Source organism: Lissotriton helveticus, chromosome 11 (genome assembly GCF_964261635.1).
Source record: "Lissotriton helveticus chromosome 11, aLisHel1.1, whole genome shotgun sequence".
Classification (NCBI taxonomy): Eukaryota; Metazoa; Chordata; class Amphibia; order Caudata; family Salamandridae; genus Lissotriton; species Lissotriton helveticus.
The window spans coordinates 652,346,327-652,365,514 of NC_136072.1; the positions used below are offsets into that span (position 1 = coordinate 652,346,327).

The 19,188-nt window shown below is 47.2% G+C and overlaps 1 protein-coding gene across 1 annotated transcript in view; it reads right to left on the reverse strand.

Annotated features, from left to right (window-relative positions):
* Window positions 1-19,188, reverse strand: part of SPHKAP (SPHK1 interactor, AKAP domain containing) — a 974,320-nt gene that overhangs the window by 211,418 nt on the left and 743,714 nt on the right. Inside the window, exon 7 of the mRNA XM_078665525.1 lies at window positions 6,186-6,365. Coding sequence (XP_078521651.1) covers window positions 6,186-6,365 — 180 coding nt within the window. The remainder of the gene's footprint in view (window positions 1-6,185; window positions 6,366-19,188) is intronic.

The following is a 19,188-nucleotide window of genomic DNA, read 5'->3' on the forward strand; positions in this document are numbered from 1 at the left end:
ATCCGCGAGGTCCACGGGACCGTTGGCCTACGAGAATGCTTCATTGCTATTTTTCCCGGACTTCACTCAGTCGGTTCAGAGACAACGGCAAGGGTTCCTGTCCATTAAACGGCGACTGAGGGACCGTGATATAAAGTACTCTATGATGTATCCGGCTCGTCTGAGGATTGAACGCAACGGGAAAACATGGTTTTTTGACGCTCCTGAGGCGGCTGCGGACTGGCTGTATCGAGTTGTGGGGTCTGAGCCCGGGGCTAAGGCCCGTTCAGACAATGAAGACCTGTGACTTGTTTTGAACTGTATCGATGGCGCAGAGGTGCCTGGTAGGGGTTGTAAAATCCTTTCTCCCCCCCCCCCCCATATGGATAATCTTTGTTCATGACTCTTTTTTTGTGACTTTACCGGATGGGGGGGGACAGTGGTTAGTCTGGGGTGGGGGGGCCGGCGGCCTGTTGTAAGGTCCTCCTCCGTTTTTCTACTTTTAGATACCTGTAGTTAGTTGGGGGCGACAGGCACACTGCGAGTTGGGGATGTGCATTCTTTGCATGCAGGGGTGCAGGATGGGGGTTGGGGGCCTGGGAGTAGGGGGTGTTGGCGGTTTAATTTGTTTGTTGTGTATGACCAGGGTTTGCTATGGGTGCACTTGGATCTCCTGTGTCTCGAAATGATGAATGGCTTCCGTTAGACAGGGCCTGGGGTTCTCCGTCCTCAGCTGGAACGTGAATGGCTTGGGTGACAAGATAAAGCGAACCATGGTGAGTCAGTTCATTAGACGGCACATGCCAGATGTTGTATTGTTGCAAGAGACTCATCTCATGGGAAGGCTATGTATGGCATTGCATAGGGGTGGTTACAGACTTGTCGCCCACTCTGGCTTCACATCGGGCTCTAGGGTTGTGGGCATTTTGGTGAGGAACTCCTTTCCCTTTGCGGTCCGCTCGACCTGGTCTGACAATCGTGGCCGCTGTGTTGCTATATCGGGTCTTTGGGAGGGTTGGACTGTCACACTTGTGTCTATATATGTCCCCCCGGCACTGCAGGTTGATACGTTTCGCGATTTGGGACGGATTATTCTGACCCTTCCTGTCGGAATTACAGTGTTGGGTGGGGATTTCAACGCAATAATGGACGGGGAGCTCAATGGGCTCCCCCCGGGTGCTGTTGCCCTCTCGTAGGTAGCTTCCTGACTTTATTTCTGCGTCGGGGCTGGTGGATTGTTGGCGTCTCTGACATTCGGGCGCTACTGAGTTCACTCATGCTTCGGCGGCGCATCACTCTCTTTCAAGGATCGACCACATTTTATTGCCAGCGGCACATGTGGCCATCGTTCGGGAAGTGGCTCATTTGGCGCGGGGGGTCTCCGACCACTCGCCGATTTGGCTTCGGCTGTGTATGGGACAGGGAGATGCCGGAAGGATAGCCCCTATAAATGCGTGGCGTTTGAAAGACCCTGTGGTTAAAAAGGAGCTGGTGTGGATTACCGATAGTTATTTTCTCGAAAACGAGGGCTCAGTTGTCTCGAGGTGCTCCCTTTGGGAAGCTTATAAGACAGTCGTGAGAGGGGAGGTTCTTTCCCTTGTATCTGGGTAGAAGAAGAAGAGGAGGGCGGAGCTGGACAGAGTGGAGGCAGAACTCTTGGCCCTGGAAACTGCTGTTTCCTCCGGGGGTGACCATGGGGAGAGCCATCACTTCGAACTGCTCCGGGACGAATATAGAAATCTGACACGTGACAGTGCGAGGGCACAACACGCTACCACACAGAGCAGGATCTATGAGCACGGGGACAAGGCGGGGAAACTGAATGCTTGGTTGGAGAAGGGCGACTGGGGGTCTCGCTTGGTGCCGGAGCTGAACATCACGGGCTCGGTGGCCACGTCGGACCCCCAGTTGATACTTTGAGGAGGTGTATACCTCGGACGGATCTTTTACAGAGGCAGATAACGCTGAAATGATTCGGGATATACCGATGCCAACCCTGTCGGATGATCATAGGGAATTATTGGACTCTGCTCTCACGAATGACGAGGTGGCGATGGCCATTCGGGGGGTCCATTCTGGTAGGGCATCCGGCCCTAATGGTCTCCCCATCGAACTGTATAAGCCCCATGCTGACCGATTGGCCCCGTATCTGAAGGATATGCATATGGAAAGCCATGATCATGGGGCGTTGCCCTACGATCAGCGTGTTGCCAATATTGTGGTAATCTATAAGGAGGGTAAGCCCAGGCTGGATTGCTCTTCATATCGCCCGATTTCTTTGTTAAACGTGGAACCCAAGGTATTGGCTAAACTGTTGGCCGCCTGCTTGGTGAAGGTCATATCGACCTTGATCCATCCAGATCAGTCCGGCTTCATGCCGCGGTGCAACACTGCACTTAATCTTTGTCGGCTGCATGGCGTGGTGGCGAGCGCGTCTCGCATCCACGAACCGACAGTGTTGTTGTCTTTAGACGCAACTATGGCCTTCGACCGGGTGGAGTGGCCCTATCTTTTCGCGGTTTTGACGGAAAAAAAAAATAGGCACACAAAATGCACTCTAAGAATTTCGGGGCATATTTATGAGATTGTTGTGTCACATTTGCAACACACGATGTGGTACATATGTGACACAAACCTCTAAGTAAGATGATTGAAGCCACGCAAAGCAACTTTGCGTGGCTTTGAGTAGCCCCAAAAATATGGACTAACGAAACGCAGCATAAATTGTTGCATTGTATCACTCTGCCTTTGGAAGGTGTTCCATGGGTGTTGCGTGAGTGTTGTCATGCAACTCCCAGGGTTTTTAATGCATTTCCAGAATCACAAGACCTTGTAAAAATGGGAATGAGCCAAAAAGATATGCCTCCCCAGCAGAAACATAACAAGGGGAAATATCCTTAATTCTCCTTGTTACTTCCTCTTTCTAAGAAGAAAAAGCCTCTCAGGATTGTTTTGTGAAGGAAGGTGTCCTTTCCTGCACAAAAACAATCCTGCATGCAATGCAGGCACCATGGTGCAAGGGTCCCTACGTTGGAGCTAAGCACCCCCTTGTGCGCCAGTGCTAGAGGATAAGTCAGGAAAGCACCATAAGACTTAAATACATTCCTGCCCTTTACCAGTGATGCAGTGTAGTGCAGCAAGGTGACTTGCTGAGCTGCACTGTTCCACTTTTTCATAAATTTGTCCCATTGTGTGATATTTCCACATGAAACATGTAACATTTACACTTCGTATGCAGCGTACGCTGGGGTTGTTATTTGGTTGTAGAGAATTCTACAGCAGAGAGTTCTTCAGTAAAGCCTGTACTTTACTCTACATAAAGTTGTGCTTAATGGCCGATAAGCTCGTCCGTGGCCCAAGACATCATCAGCATGCAATGTTTCATGACTAAGGGATTACACAATTTCTTTACATTCTCACGATGAAAGGCTTTTGCATTCCATGCAGTGCTGCACTGTGGCATTTTTTTTAAATTGTCTAACTAGAAGGAAAGGGATGTGTGTTGTACACAGTAAGCTCTGAGTTGGAGACAAGAATGGTGACAAATGGACATGCTGACTTGTCACGCTACCTAACCAAAGCTTCAGTGAATAATGTTATATATAATTTGACAAATACCTTTACTTCCACTTTGTTCAATATTTTATACGTTGTGCACTATTTTGAATTATGACTCACCCCGTGTAGGGAATGTCATGAACCTCAGTTATGCTCAGGATATTATAATGGCAGAGTTTCAGCATTGGTTGGGGAATTAAGGGCTATATGTAGGAGCATATTTATGAGCGGAGTTGGTGGTGCAAGAGCAACACAAGTCCTAAATGAGAATTACGAAGCTAGGGAAGGCCGCTTTGCAAGGAGCTGAGGGACCCCATAAATCTGGACTAAATTAATGCAGCACAAATCGCTGTGTTACTTTACTCTGTGCTAGGAAGGCATTCCATGGGTGTTGCCTGGGAAACACATGGATTTTGATGCATTCTCAGATTTACCAGAACTGGTAAACTTGGGAATATACTAAATAGATACGCCTTCCTAGAGAAGAGTAAAGAGGAAAAATATCTTTATTTTGCCTCATTACTTCCTCTTTCTATGTGTGCTGTATTTTAAAGCACACATAGAGAAACATGCCTCTCAGGATTGTTTTTGTGCAGCAAGGTGTCTGTTCCTGCACAAAAACAATCCTGCATGCAAAACAGACACCCTTGAATCATGGTGCAAGGGCGTCAGCCCAGGGGAGAAGGCAGGAATTTGTCGTATTGCTTTAAACACGTTTGCATTACTGCCCTTTTCCTGTCACACAGTACAGCACAGCAAGATGACTTGCTGTGCTGCTCTGTATGATTTTTTCACATATCTGCCCATTGAATCTTTCTGGGTGCAAAAAGCTGTCACAATTTGTGACTCCACTTTTTGTGACAGAAACTTATTTTGTGAACTGACCTATGTACTAATAGTTCAGTTTGTAAAAAACTGATTTACAGACTGCCATGCCTAACGAATATTTAGCAAATTGCAAATTGTGACTCACTAACATCATTCACAACCACAGGGCCAGTAGACTATCATCCCTATGATTGTGTTTCAAAAAAAGAAAACATTATTTTAAAGCAACCCTATTTTTTTTTAAAAGAAACGGTTGGTTTTAAAAAACAAGTACTCATTCTTCAAAAATATTAGTGACAGTTGGCAGTAGTCGCTGAGACCAATGCCTAGTGTCTGTGAAGCTTTCACACCAGTGGTTAATTTAGCCGGTGGTTGCCGATGGGGGCCGGAACTTATTTGTCTGCATCAGGCATTTACTGCGAGCAAAATACATATATGGTAAAGACGGGGGAAGAGAATGACTGAAAAGCGTCACAAAGGGAAAAAGTAGAAAGCTGCAAGTGTGAACTAGAGGGGTAGGGAGTGGCTGCAAATGGATTAAAGAGGCCCGAGATGGCTTTAGGAATACGCTGCCTCAGTATTTTGTGCTTGCACATTTAATTCCAGCAGCAGCGTATTTTAGAGGAGAGATTTTTGGGCACCAGGACGTTTTTATTTACTCACTAGCAACCCGTCCTGACCTTGTCCGGGTGCAACAGGCTTCCCGGACCGCCGCCCGCCCCGACATTGCGCTGCAGCCCTGGCCCCCGCCCGGCCCGCCCCCCGCCTGCCCCGACCCCCGCCTGCCCTGACCCCCGCCTGCCCCGACATGGGTCCCCTTACCTGAGCCGCCGCTCCTCCCGCCTGTCCGCTGCTCGCACCGCCGCTGGCCTGTCCGCTGTGTCCGCTGCTCGCACCGCCGCTGGCCTGTCCGCTGCTCCTCACGTCACCACTCCTCCCCCACGCCATGTCCGCCGCTCCTCATCGCACTCCTGGACGCCGCTCCTCCCCGCGCTCCTGACGTGAGCACGCACGTCGCGGCCGGCGCTACTTCGGAGGGACTACTTTTGTTTTATACTGTAAATTTTTTAAATAAAGTTTTTTATTTTTATTTATATAGCCTATAACCATCTACACACCCTGACGATTCCAACGGTGTATCGGGTGTGTGGATTGGCGCTGTGGTTCCCGAGTTTACCCGCCTCAAAGGCTGAAAGTTCTTCCTTTATTATAGTAGTATAGATTAGGCACTGTTTCACACCAAGTCTCACGGGGGTCCTAAAATGGGACCAATTCCCTTTAGATTCCATCTCAACTTGAGAGTCTGTACATTTTCATTGGTTTGCAATTAGAATTCTGAATGCAAAACATTGATGCATCAAGTATTAAACAGCAATTTGGAAGGAACGCTCACAAAACGCCCCTTCAAAATTGCGATTCAGAATCGTCATAATCCCATTTCAGAAGTCTATAAAACTTTACTGACTTTTAAAAAGGGCTTAATACATAGTAAATAACGTTTGCTGTTTCAGCTGGTATTAATGGCAGTGTGACTTCCATGCATATAGTGACTCATTTGCATCGAACAAATGCCTTCATCTGCAACAAGTAGTAATATCTCTTTAAAAGTGCCCAAGTACAGCACTGAAAGTGCATTTGGTAAAGACACAAATGTCAAGATTTAAAGTTGGTGGTGGTACTTACATTTGGTAAAACAGTAAGGGATGAACAAACTGTTGGTCAACCCTCACCCTAAATGGGCGTTATATGCATTGATTTGCATAGTGTGTTACTAAAGTCAATACACTCTTATACGTTTCACCAACAAGTGCTGTAGATACCTTATGGACCTCTCACTGAGCTGTAAATAGCTGCTTGTGTCATCAGGATTCTCTTCGTCATTTGCTAGCTGTGACCAGCTGCCTGTGCTTTCATCGCTACTGCAGGGATAGGTGGGAAGCTCCTCAGTTGTTCTGAGTTCTGCAGCTGCTTCTGGGTTTAGTGTGCTTCTAGTTCTAAGGCTGTTGGCATGAAATTCCATAGATTAATACCCGAATCGAAAGACTTTATAAGTATTCTAAATTTAAAATCATAATGATAAAAAAGGCGCATAAAGTAAATGACTTGGATTTGTTTTCAATGTTCCTTATACATATGATACAATTTTGCAGTACATATAGGAAAATGTTTCATCCATACTGTGTGCCAAAATGAAATACAGTAACTTGAAAACGTATTTTTATATAAATGAAAAACACAATGTATTTTATTCCCAACAGTCTGCAATTGTGTATTTTCGAACAAATTAACAGCGAACGCAATATTGTTTTTTCCTTCCTAATAAAGAGGGGTATTTGCAATAAATGTGAATCAAGCCAAGATTGATCCTGCAATTTCCTTTGTCGTAGTTTTCGTACTCAATTGAATGAAGCACGACATCAATGCAATGCTAAACATCTGTACACATCAGTGTCAGTTACATAGCTATACTGCTCTCTGCAGCTTGCCGCACATGTAGAAGGAGGAAAAAACCTCAGAGGATTGTTTATATGCACAAAGGTGTTTCTTCCGGCACAAACACAATCCTGCCAACAATGCACGCACCCTTGCACAATGGTGCAAGGGTGCCTGCATTGGTGCTAGGCAGCAGTTTGTGCACTAGCACAAGCAGAGTACAGGAAGGTGCGATATAATGTTAAATACAGGGCATTCCTGCCCTCTCCTTTTCACGCAGCACAGCGAGATGTCTTGCTGCATGTTGTTGCGTGAATATTTAATAAATCTGGACTCATCATCTTCAGACTTGTTATTACCACTACCATTCCCACAGTCTCTAAATAATTCTACAGTTTTTTAATGCACAATCTTTGTAAAAAAAAGTTTTGCATATATTTTTTAGATGACTTGGTAGATGATGTGACTATATTTGGTAGATGATTTTGACTATATATGAAGGAATTATCTTCCATTTTGAAAACTTGGGCAGGGTGGGGGTGGTTAAACTGTTAACGTTAATGGTAAGATATATTTGAAGCAAAATGCATGGTCCCACAGACCATACATTTATAATAGGCACATGTATTATTGCACACCTAATTACCTAAAATACATGTGGGATCTTCTTGAATTAAACATTTCTTAATTTTCTTGTGTGAATGCATCAGTGACCCCTACATGATGAAAGAAAAGCAACAAAAAAAAAACACTTACCATTTTCCGTGTCCACCGTCACTCCATCGTACTTTCTCTTCCGGGCAAGTCCAGAAAAAGGAAGCACCCGTGCTCTCCTAATCCAATCACGACACTGCAATTCAGAGTTGTGATTGGTTCTCCTAAGCTAATCACAACGCTGCAATGTGCTAGTGTAGTGTGGCCTAGGCCTGGTTTGCACATATGTTATGTTAGCATGGCTTATTAGAAGTTTAAACGCCATTTTGCCTTTTGCTGCTTTTGCACACGACACTGCATATAGCTGTTTTTGTAAGTTAGGCTGCGCGAATGTCTTCACATGAGAAAGGCTTGTTTTTCGACATTGAAAAACACAAATTATTGTAGGGCTAGAGGGATGTTTATAGACCAAGCCTAAGTATTATCCCCCATAGGAATCAATAAACAACTACAAACTTAGGGGTCTTATTAGGGATTCAACCGTAATCCTCTGCTCGTCAAACCTTATCAATAGTACAAGGGTACGAACAAAATGATACTAACAAACCAGATCACAAGATGTGAAGAACCAGTAACGTGAGTCACCCCTGGTGTAGGATTCCCATCAACAGTCTTGTAATGATCAATATTATCATTTGGTAGTCCTTATCGGGTATTGTGTCTCTAGATCATTGAGACCGGCATACCCCAATAACCAGATATGGGGTAGCGACCCACAATCACTCGGTACTACCACATGATGTTGATGTGATGGGGAGTGCAGTGTAAACAAAAAATAAGTGGTGGTCTTAAAAAAGGATAGGGAACTCAACCCGGAAAACTTTAATAATTGTTGGCCCCTTCCTTAATAAAAACAAGAACAGTATAATATCGTCATCGCAGTCCAAACAAATAGCTGCGAGGAGAGCAACATGTTTCAGCCACTAAGGGATGACTCCTTCGGCTTTCGTCAGGGTCTCTGTTCTATAATAATACTACTGCATTTGTGGTGATAAAAGTGTGAAAAAATATATAAAAAAACACACAAGTGAAAAACCAGTAAAGGATATAATATTCCTTCGGCTGTTTCAACTCCTCTCTTCGGCACCTGGTTGAATATGTACTATTTAGAGAGGACAAACGTACAGGAAAAACACAATCTGTTACCCTGGTCTGTAGAAAACATAATAAATTGTTTAACAAAAATATATACCAGCTTGCTTACTCACCCAGTGTGTCCGGGGAGTGGACCTCACCTCTTCCTGGACCTGGCTCAGGATATATGAGACCCCGCTCTACAATAACAGAAACCAACTACGTAAAATACACAAACCAGACAACCAGACATGAAGCTACTCTGGTGATGTATATATCTACGCAATCCAAGGTGTTCTGTACATGGAACATGTACTTCGGCACCTAGTTGAATATGTACTATTTAGAGAGGACAAACGTACAGGAAAAACACAATCTGTTACCCTGGTCTGTAGAAAACATAATAAATTGTTTAACAAAAATATATACCAGCTTGCTTACTCACCCAGTGTGTCCGGGGAGTGGACCTCACCTCTTCCTGGACCTGGCTCAGGATATATGAGACCCCGCTCTACAATAACAGAAACCAACTACGTAAAATACACAAACCAGACAACCAGACATGAAGCTACTCTGGTGATGTATATATCTACGCAATCCAAGGTGTTCTGTACATGTTCCATGTACATGTTCCATGTACAGAACACCTTGGATTGCGTAGATATATACATCACCAGAGTAGCTTCATGTCTGGTTGTCTGGTTTGTGTATTTTACGTAGTTGGTTTCTGTTATTGTAGAGCGGGGTCTCATATATCCTGAGCCAGGTCCAGGAAGAGGTGAGGTCCACTCCCCGGACACACTGGGTGAGTAAGCAAGCTGGTATATATTTTTGTTAAACAATTTATTATGTTTTCTACAGACCAGGGTAACAGATTGTGTTTTTCCTGTACGTTTGTCCTCTCTAAATAGTACATATTCAACCAGGTGCCGAAGAGAGGAGTTGAAACAGCCGAAGGAATATTATATCCTTTACTGGTTTTTCACTTGTGTGTTTTTTTATATATTTTTTCACACTTTTATCACCACAAATGCAGTAGTATTATTATAGAACAGAGACCCTGACGAAAGCCGAAGGAGTCATCCCTTAGTGGCTGAAACATGTTGGTCTCCTCGCAGCTATTTGTTTGGACTGCGATGACGATATTATACTGTTCTTGTTTTTATTAAGGAAGGGGCCAACAATTATTAAAGTTTTCCGGGTTGAGTTCCCTATCCTTTTTTAAGACCACCACTTATTTTTTGTTTACACTGCACTCCCCATCACATCAACATCATGTGGTAGTACCGAGTGATTGTGGGTCGCTACCCCATATCTGGTTATTGGGGTATGCCGGTCTCAATGATCTAGAGACACAATACCCGATAAGGACTACCAAATGATAATATTGATCATTACAAGACTGTTGATGGGAATCCTACACCAGGGGTGACTCACGTTACTGGTTCTTCACATCTTGTGATCTGGTTTGTTAGTATCATTTTGTTCGTACCCTTGTACTATTGATAAGGTTTGACGAGCAGAGGATTACGGTTGAATCCCTAATAAGACCCCTAAGTTTGTAGTTGTTTATTGTTTTTCGACATGCCTAGACTTACATCGTGACCCTAGTCTGCACAGTGAGTGCTGAAGCCATCAAGGTTATCATAACATGGTAGCTGTTGTTCAAACTGATCGGCTAACACTTTTTTAGACACAACAAATGGCAGCTGTGAGCCAACTGAGATTCTGGCACCATTATTTGTTTGGACTGCGATGACGATATTATACTGTTCTTGTTTTTATTAAGGAAGGGGCCAACAATTATTAAAGTTTTCCGGGTTGAGTTCCCTATCCTTTTTTAAGACCACCACTTATTTTTTGTTTACACTGCACTCCCCATCACATCAACATCATGTGGTAGTACCGAGTGATTGTGGGTCGCTACCCCATATCTGGTTATTGGGGTATGCCGGTCTCAATGATCTAGAGACACAATACCCGATAAGGACTACCAAATGATAATATTGATCATTACAAGACTGTTGATGGGAACCCTCACCAGGGGTGACTCACGTTACTGGTTCTTCACATCTTGTGATCTGGTTTGTTAGTATCATTTTGTTCGTACCCTTGTACTATTGATAAGGTTTGACGAGCAGAGGATTACGGTTGAATCCCCTAATTATTTGTTTGGACTGCGATGACGATATTATACTGTTCTTGTTTTTATTAAGGAAGGGGCCAACAATTATTAAAGTTTTCCGGGTTGAGTTCCCTATCCTTTTTTAAGACCACCACTTATTTTTTGTTTACACTGCACTCCCCATCACATCAACATCATGTGGTAGTACCGAGTGATTGTGGGTCGCTACCCCATATCTGGTTATTGGGGTATGCCGGTCTCAAGGATCTAGAGACACAATACCCGATAAGGACTACCAAATGATAATATTGATCATTACAAGACTGTTGATGGGAATCCTACACCAGGGGTGACTCACGTTACTGGTTCTTCACATCTTGTGATCTGGTTTGTTAGTATCATTTTGTTCGTACCCTTGTACTATTGATAAGGTTTGACGAGCAGAGGATTACGGTTGAATCCCTAATAAGACCCCTAAGTTTGTAGTTGTTTATTGTTTTTCGACATGCCTAGACTTACATCGTGACCCTAGTCTGCACAGTGAGTGCTGAAGCCGTCAATGTTATCATAACATGGTAGCTGTTGTTCAAACTGATCGGCTAACACTTTTTTAGACACAACAAATGGCAGCTGTGAGCCAACTGTGATTCTGGCAGCATTATTAATTGCACAGTTGCCATGATTTCACACACTTGGAAGATTTTCCGTTTCCAGGGATGCAGAGAGCTTTGCTGATCCTGATGTGATTCACTCTTGCTGAGCTGAAAGGTAATGGGGTCCCCCATACAAGCCGAAGAGACCTTCTTTAGTTTATAATGCATAGTTCCTAGATAGGAGGGTGTTATAACTAGGCACTAGAAGGCCTGTTTTCACCATCATTGTAATATGGTTTCTCCCTTTGTATTTTATGGAATTGTAACAATGCTGATCATATTATTTCTAATCATCTGTCTGCTTATGTTGGCAAAGATACTGCACCTGAGAGTACGTCGTTAAAATAAATATTTTAACCTTACCCGTGTATCTTATTTACTCCTGTTGTGGACTGGTATGAGAGTATAACGAAAGAGTGTTCTCCCTTCCCACCATTCCTGAGTTGGTCCTAAGTCGCATGTTCTAGGTTGTCTAATCATTGGTTACTTTGCTATAGGACGAAGAGCTAATGTGACACTGATGCTAGCTGGTTGGGGTTTTCTAGGTACTGAGGTGAGTTTCTGGTTCATCACAATTCACTGATGTTCTGGGTCTCTGTGCTGAGTTCTCTGTAGGAGCAGGATCCTTGCAACATGGCGCACCTAACGTAGTGGTCTTATTGAGAGACTCTCGAGTAGTGCTTATATCAATCCACGACCCCCTCACTATTGTTTCGGGTTGACAGTGGTGACAGACAAACCTACCTATATTTAAATAGGTCTATTCAAGCTTGATATTTTTAAATGGTTTATATTGAATTACTACCCAGTTGTGCTTCATATTATTGCATTGTACTTAGCTCTTTCTGTGTCGTTATGGCTGCCGTTGATATCCCAGTTCACAGTCGCTTGGCTGTGCCCAATCATTTGCATGATTTCAACGTCTCTTTGTAAGGCATGGCGGTGGATTTTGTTGTATCTGCTGTCGGAGCTCACCTGTTTGAGTTGTTTTACTCATGGGTTATGTTTTCTGCGGTTGATGCTAATACTAATGTGTTTCATTCTTACACTCCGACTGCCGTGCCTTTGGAGCACGCTCCATATAGAACACAGGAAGTTTTGATTTCTGCTTGCCAGCACAGTGTTTGGTTTAATGGCACCCTCCCCCACACATTAACATCGGTTAGAATAGGACCTTTGTCAATTCCAGGTGCTTCTTGGCCTATTTTAGCTGGTTTTACCCTGCACCCTGCTGCGGCACGATGTACAGCTGTTGAATTACAGCCCCTTTATACCTCTGCAGTGGCAGTGATAAGGGGTCTGGTTCATTATATTTCCCACAACCTCCCAGGTGGGGCCCCTGGAGGTGCGGCGCATCTAGTTGCACTAAATGGGCTGAAGCTTAGTCCCGTTATGGTTAATGCGATTATGGGCAAGCGTCCCAGGGAAAAGGATGAGCTGCCTTTCTGGCTTGCCGAGAAATTTGACCAACAGGAGGCAGTTTTTCCTAATACAACTCCTGTGGAAAAACACAGGATCTTGACTATAAGTTTGCAGAAAGACTTAGTGCTGGACGTAAATGACTGTACCACATGGGGTGTGATTTTTGCAGCAGTCTATACTAGGTGCCTCGGCATACCGTCAATGGATGTCCTACCCTCCGTCATTAAACGCGATCAAGATGAACACGGGCCGAAGACGGCTGTTGAATTGGGAATGTGCCTCATGGGAGCATTTGACATGGTTCGCAATCTCGTCCTTGCTAATGTTAAGGGAGATGCGCTAAGTTTCCAGGTGTCTAATGCTTTGCGAGATGTTCCAGAGGCCGAGAAACCCTGTCAGTTACCGAAAATTAGTACGGAGGTGTTGGACCTAGGTTACCCAAGTCTACATATGGTAGCTTGGCACAGTAGTGGCTACAGCTAACTCAAGGCGTTGGTTAAGTAGTTACAAGTCTCACTCACAGTAACTCAGTGTTGAACCACTAAAATAAAGACACAACACCACTGTTTGGAAAAATACCGTTACCTTTTATAAAAATAATATGTCTCTTTAGATTCAAATCATACAGGATACAACATCAATTTCTTTCAGGAATAAACATTACACTTTTGCTTTGAGAAATTACTTTTCACTCTTCCTGCTGTGGAAAAAGGGCAGTAAAACACATTCACTTGGCAGAGTTCAGTAATGAGGAAGTGACACTCTTTTGAAATTACAAGAAACCTGTTAGATTTACACTATGCAGGGTTACACACTTACATCACCTAACTGGCATGTACATTTCCTAACAGTTTCAGAGTGCTCTTCAGGGTTATTGGCCTGCTTCAGTAGTAATTTTCAAGACCCTAGTATCACTACCCTGTAACCAATTCTATAATTACTCTGGTGTATCAAGCTAACTCCCAGCTTTGATCAACCCTGGTTTCTACCATGAACTATTATTTCTTCTATTCACAACTTAGGATTTTCACTAGCAGTTCCCAGCTATCAGACTCTTTAGTGGCCCCTCTTCCCTGCTCCTTACTTTAGCGTGGGGACGATGATGTCCCAGTCCCCACGCGTCACTGTTGCCTCAGGGCGCCTGCCGGACTGGGGGGTCTGGCGGTGAATCGATTGGGGTCCCCAACTCTCCCCTCCCTGCTCGTGTCTGCTTCACACTTTGACACTCGAGCGGGGAAGGCAAAACGGAGCAACACGCCTGGGCCTTCTTTTCCCTCGCTCGCGCTGGCTCCTTCAGCTAGCGCTCGAGCGTGGGGGGATCGAGGTAACTGACACGGCGCTCCGGGAATCCTTCCGGCGCCTCTTCAGTCACTCCGACCGTCGCGCTGAACCTCCGGTCATGCGCGGAAGCGCTCCTCGACGACTCCGCCTCCGCTCCCGCCTCCTCAGCGACGCGCACTGCTCTGGGCCTGCTCACCTTATTGCCCCTCCTTCCGGGGACATCCACAGCTCACGGGGCATGCGCGAGCCCGACGCTGGAAGCGTCTCTTCAGGGGCCGACTCACTTCGCCTCACAGAGACCGATTAAGGCAGCGCGGGTGCGAGGGACCAGTGTTCCCGCTTGGCGCCGCGCTGTCACCACTCTTTTGGCCACTGATCCTCCCCTCACTTGGCTCCAAGGAAAAACGCTGCACAGAGCGGGACGCTCTATCTTCAGGGTCCCAACAGGCTCCGCTGCCGCCTGCCTCCTCCACCAAGCCTCAGGAGCACCACAGAGTCCACACCTGACTGGAATCCACTCCCTACTCAGCGCTGGTAGGTGGAAGTCTTATCCAGGAAAGTTAGGTCTCCTAGCAGAGCGTTCCACTAGGGATCAATGGGGGCAAGTCTTAGAAGGGTCTTTCTTCTCAAATAGCTCGATTTCTTTATCAGTAGTTATTGTCTGGAGAGAGGGATCGGTCAAGGGCTGAAGGGGGAACAATCCTCTGAAGTAACTGTCAGCCTCAGAGACAAACTAGCTGCTCTCAGTGTGTCCACCTCCTCTCACCACTGCCTCACTCCTCTACTCTGGGGTCAGCACAAAATGGCTGCTGGTCACTGGCCTTATATAGGGTGGCCTGAGACCTGCAGAAGTCTCTAGTCAATTCTAGAAAGTTCCCTAATGTTATCCTATGGACCTGTCCTCCAGTAGTGTCCGTTATGGCAGTTGGTGGACACCATCTTAGGATTCTGGAGATCCCTAGATTTTCAAGGGAGCTGACTAGGCCTCACAGGTTATGAGGGAAAAATGGTGTCATCGCCAAGGAACACCTAGCCCCCTGACAGCATTAAAAAATCCCTGATGGACATATGTAAAAATAAAAATAGAAACTCTGGGAGGCTAAGGGGGACAAAAATAAATCATGATGGTTAGAGTCTTCCCAGAAGCAGACAGGTCTAACACGCGTCCCCCCCAGCTGAAAGTGGGGAGAACTACCCAACCCCTTGGGAGTCCTCATCACTAAGGCGGAAATACCTGGATAGACCGTCTGCGTTGGCATGGTCCGCCCCAGGTCGGTGTTCCACCCTAAAGTCCATTCCCTGTAGGGAGATGGACCACCTTAGCAACTTGGGATTCTCCCCCTTCATTTGCATCAGCCAACGAAGGGGGCGATGGTCAGTCTGAACTAGGAAGTGCGAACCAAACAGGTAGGGTCGCAGCTTCTTCAGAGCCCAAACCACCGCAAAGGCTTCTCTCTCAATTGTACTCCACCTCCTTTCCCTGGGGAGTAGCCTTCTGGACAGGAAGACCACGGGTTGATCCAAGCCCTCATCATTTAGCTGCGATAACACTGCCCCAATGCCATGTTCTGACGCATCTGTTTGGACAATGAATTCTCTAGCAAAATCAGGGGCCTTGAGAATGGGAGCGGAACACAATGCTTGTTTCAAGGTCATGAAGGCTCGCTGGCAAGCCTCCGTCCAGACTACCCGTCGGGGTTGCTTCTTGGAAGTAAGTTCAGTGAGGGGTGCCACAATAGTGCCATACCCCTTCACGAAGCGACGGTAGTATCCAGTGAGGCCCAGGAAGGCTCGGACCTCTGTTTGAGTCTTGGGGGGCTCCCAGGCGATGATGGTCTCAATCTTTGCCTGGAGGGGCTGCACCGTCCCTCTGCCCACCAAGTGACCTAGGTACACCACCGACCCCTGTCCAATCTGACACTTGCTGGCCTTGATGGTCAAGCCAGCCTGTTGCAGGGCATGAAGAACAGCTTGCAGGTGCTGCAAATGGTCCTCCCAGCTGCTACTGAAGACAGCAATGTCGTCCAGGTATGCAGCAGAAAAAGCTTCCATTCCCGAAAGGACCCTGTTCACCAGCCGCTGAAAAGTGGCAGGGGCATTCTTGAGCCCAAAGGGCATCACACGAAATTGGTAGTGTCCCTCAGGTGTAGAGAAGGCTGACCTTTCCTTCGCCTCCTCGGTAAGGGAAATCTGCCAGTACCCTGAAGTTAGGTCAAAGGTACTTAAGTATTGAGCAGCTCCCAGCCGGTCAATAAGCTCATCCGCCCGTGGGATAGGATGTGCATCAGTTTTGGTTACTGAATTCAAGCCTCGGTAGTCCACACAGAATCTCAATTCAGGTGTGGTGCCTGGTGGGGCAGCTTTTGGTACCAAAACCACCGGGCTAGACCAAGGGCTACCAGAAGGTTCAATCACCCCTAACTCCAGCATCTTGGCGACTTCACTTTTGATGTTGGCCTTCACCTTGTCCGACAGCCGGTAGATTTTAGATTTCACAGGTGGGCTGTCTCCTGTGTCCACGTCATGGGTACACAGGTGGGTCCTACCTGGGACAAGGGAGAACAGGGGAGAAAATTGCTCCAGGATCTGGCGGCAATCACTTTGCTGTTCAGAAGTCAGGGATGGCGAGAAAATCACTCCCTCCACTGACCCATCTTTTTCTTTGTACGAGAGAAGATCAGGGAGAGGTTCACTTTCTTCTTCCTCTGCTCCATCGGTTACCAGCATTAAGACAACCTCGGGCCTCTCATGATGTGGCTTGAGACGATTGGCATGCAGCACCCTGAGGGGCTGCCTCGGGGTCTTAAGATCCACCAAATAGGTGGACTTCCCCTTTTTCTCCAAAACCTCAAAGGGGCCTGTCCAACGGTCCTGGAGGGCATTTAGCTCTCCAGGTTCCATTACCCACACTTTCTGTCCAGGCTCCAGTTCCACTGGGTGAGCGTTGTGGTCATACCACTCTTTCATAACTGCTTGGCTGGCCTCCAAGTTGTCTGAAGCCTGCTTCCACAACTTAGCCATTTGGCTCCGGAAGGCCAGCATGTAGCTCACCACGTCCTGGGGAAGCTTCCTGGGAGTCTGTTCCCATCCGTCTTTCACCAGGCTGAGAGGTCCCCTTACAGGGTGCCCGTACAAAAGTTCGAAGGGGCTGAAGCCCACTCCCTTCTGTGGCACTTCCCTGTAGGAAAACAAGAGACAGGGTAGGAGGATGTCCCATTTCCTCCGTAGGCTCTCAGGTAGACTCCGTATCATACCTTTCAAGGTTTTGTTAAACCTTTCCACAAGACCATTGGTTTGTGGGTGATAGGGAGTGGTAAACCGATAGGTTACGCCGCACTCCTTCCACATAGCCCGCATGTATGCTGAAAGGAAGTTAGTCCCCCTGTCGGAAACGACCTCCTTGGGGAAACCCACTCTGGTGAAGATCCCCATCAGGGCCCTTGCCACTGCAGGTGCAGTGATGGTCCTCAGAGGTATTGCCTCTGGGTACCGTGTGGCATGATCCACCAAAACCAGTATGAACCGGTGTCCAGCTGAAGTTGGTGGATCCAATGGCCCTACAATGTCGATGCCCACCCTCTCAAAGGGGGTGCTAACGACAGGTAGTGGTTCCAGGGGAGCTTTTAGCTTCACCCCAGTTTTCCCACTGGCTTGGCAAGACACACACGTCCGACAATATGTATCCGACGCCACTTTCATTCGAGGCCAGTAGAAGTGGGGGACAAGCCGGGCAAAGGTCTTGTCCTGTCCTAGATGTCCTGCCAATGGTATCTCATGAGCCAGTTCCAGTAGAAAGGCTCTAAAGCATTGAGGGACCACCAAGGCTCTGGCTGAACCGTGGCCAGGTGCCTTGGGCTCACTGTAGAGGAGTCCATCCTCCCAGTAAATCCGGTAGCTCCCTTCAATGTTTCCCGCTGCCTGGGCGTTGGCCTGTTGCCGCAGCCCCTCGAGAGTAGGACACTCTTTCTGAGCTTTGCAGAACTCTTCCCGGGAAGGACCTCCCTCCACATGCCATTCAGTTGGGATGGGTAGGTTTTCCAGGGAAGCAACATTCTCCCCGGTGGACTCCAGATCCACCTCCGCAGGTGGTCCAGCTGTCTCACGAGGTGGAGATGTCGAGGCAGGGTCCTCCGGCCTCCTGTCCTTCTCCTCTCTGGCAGCCGGCTGGGCCATTGTTCCAGGCTCCAGCGTCAGTGAACTCCCCCTTCGGGCAGTCGCGGACCTTGTGCTGACACAAGTCCAGTCAGGGGGTCCCAGCATCTCAGAGTGAGTCTGGTACTCCACCCTCCTCCAAGCATTGTGCTCCATATCATTCCCTAACAGGCAGTCAACAGGCACGGCAGGGCTTACGGCAACTCGAAGTGGACCTGCAACCCCTCCCCACTCAAAGGGAACCTCAGCCACAGGGTAGTGGCCCAATCTGCCGTCAGCCATTACGGCGGGATGGAGTACATCTGGGATGACCTGCTCTGGAGACACCAGCTGACTCCTTACCATAGTCATGCTGGCTCCTGTGTCTCTCAGAGCCTCCCCTCTACGGCCATTGATGGTGACCCACTGCTCATACTTAGTAGTATTAGAGGGCAGCTGGGTCTTGGGAACCATCTCCTTATCTCCCAGGGACACTAAGGTGACACCCGCCCGCTCCCCTCCATTAACCAAAGGCATCTCCTCCCCGAGCACTACACTAGTGATTCCCGGGGCTTTTCCTCCAGTGGGAGGGGGTGGTCTTTTTGGGCATCTCACATCTCCTTTATAGTGTCCCACACCACCACACTCAAAACAATGAACAACCCTTGGCTGCTGGCTTTGGCCAGGGGTAGGGTTGCGAGGGGGGTTACTCTTGGGGATGAATCCTCTGCCCCTTCCTTGCGAAGTATTTTGTGGCCCTTTTGAGAACTCCCTCTTAGTTTCCCCTCCCTCTTTCCTCTGGGGGGCGCCCTGTCCTTGCTTCTGGGAATTCCCTCCAGTCCCCTTAGTCGACACCCGGGTACTAACCCAGATGTCCGCCTCCTCAGCAAGCTTCCTGGGGCTGGTCAGCTTGCTGTCCACCAGATGCTGTCTTAGTTCGGGAAGACACTTCTCGAGTAGGTGTTCCTTGAGTATGAGGTCATATAGTCC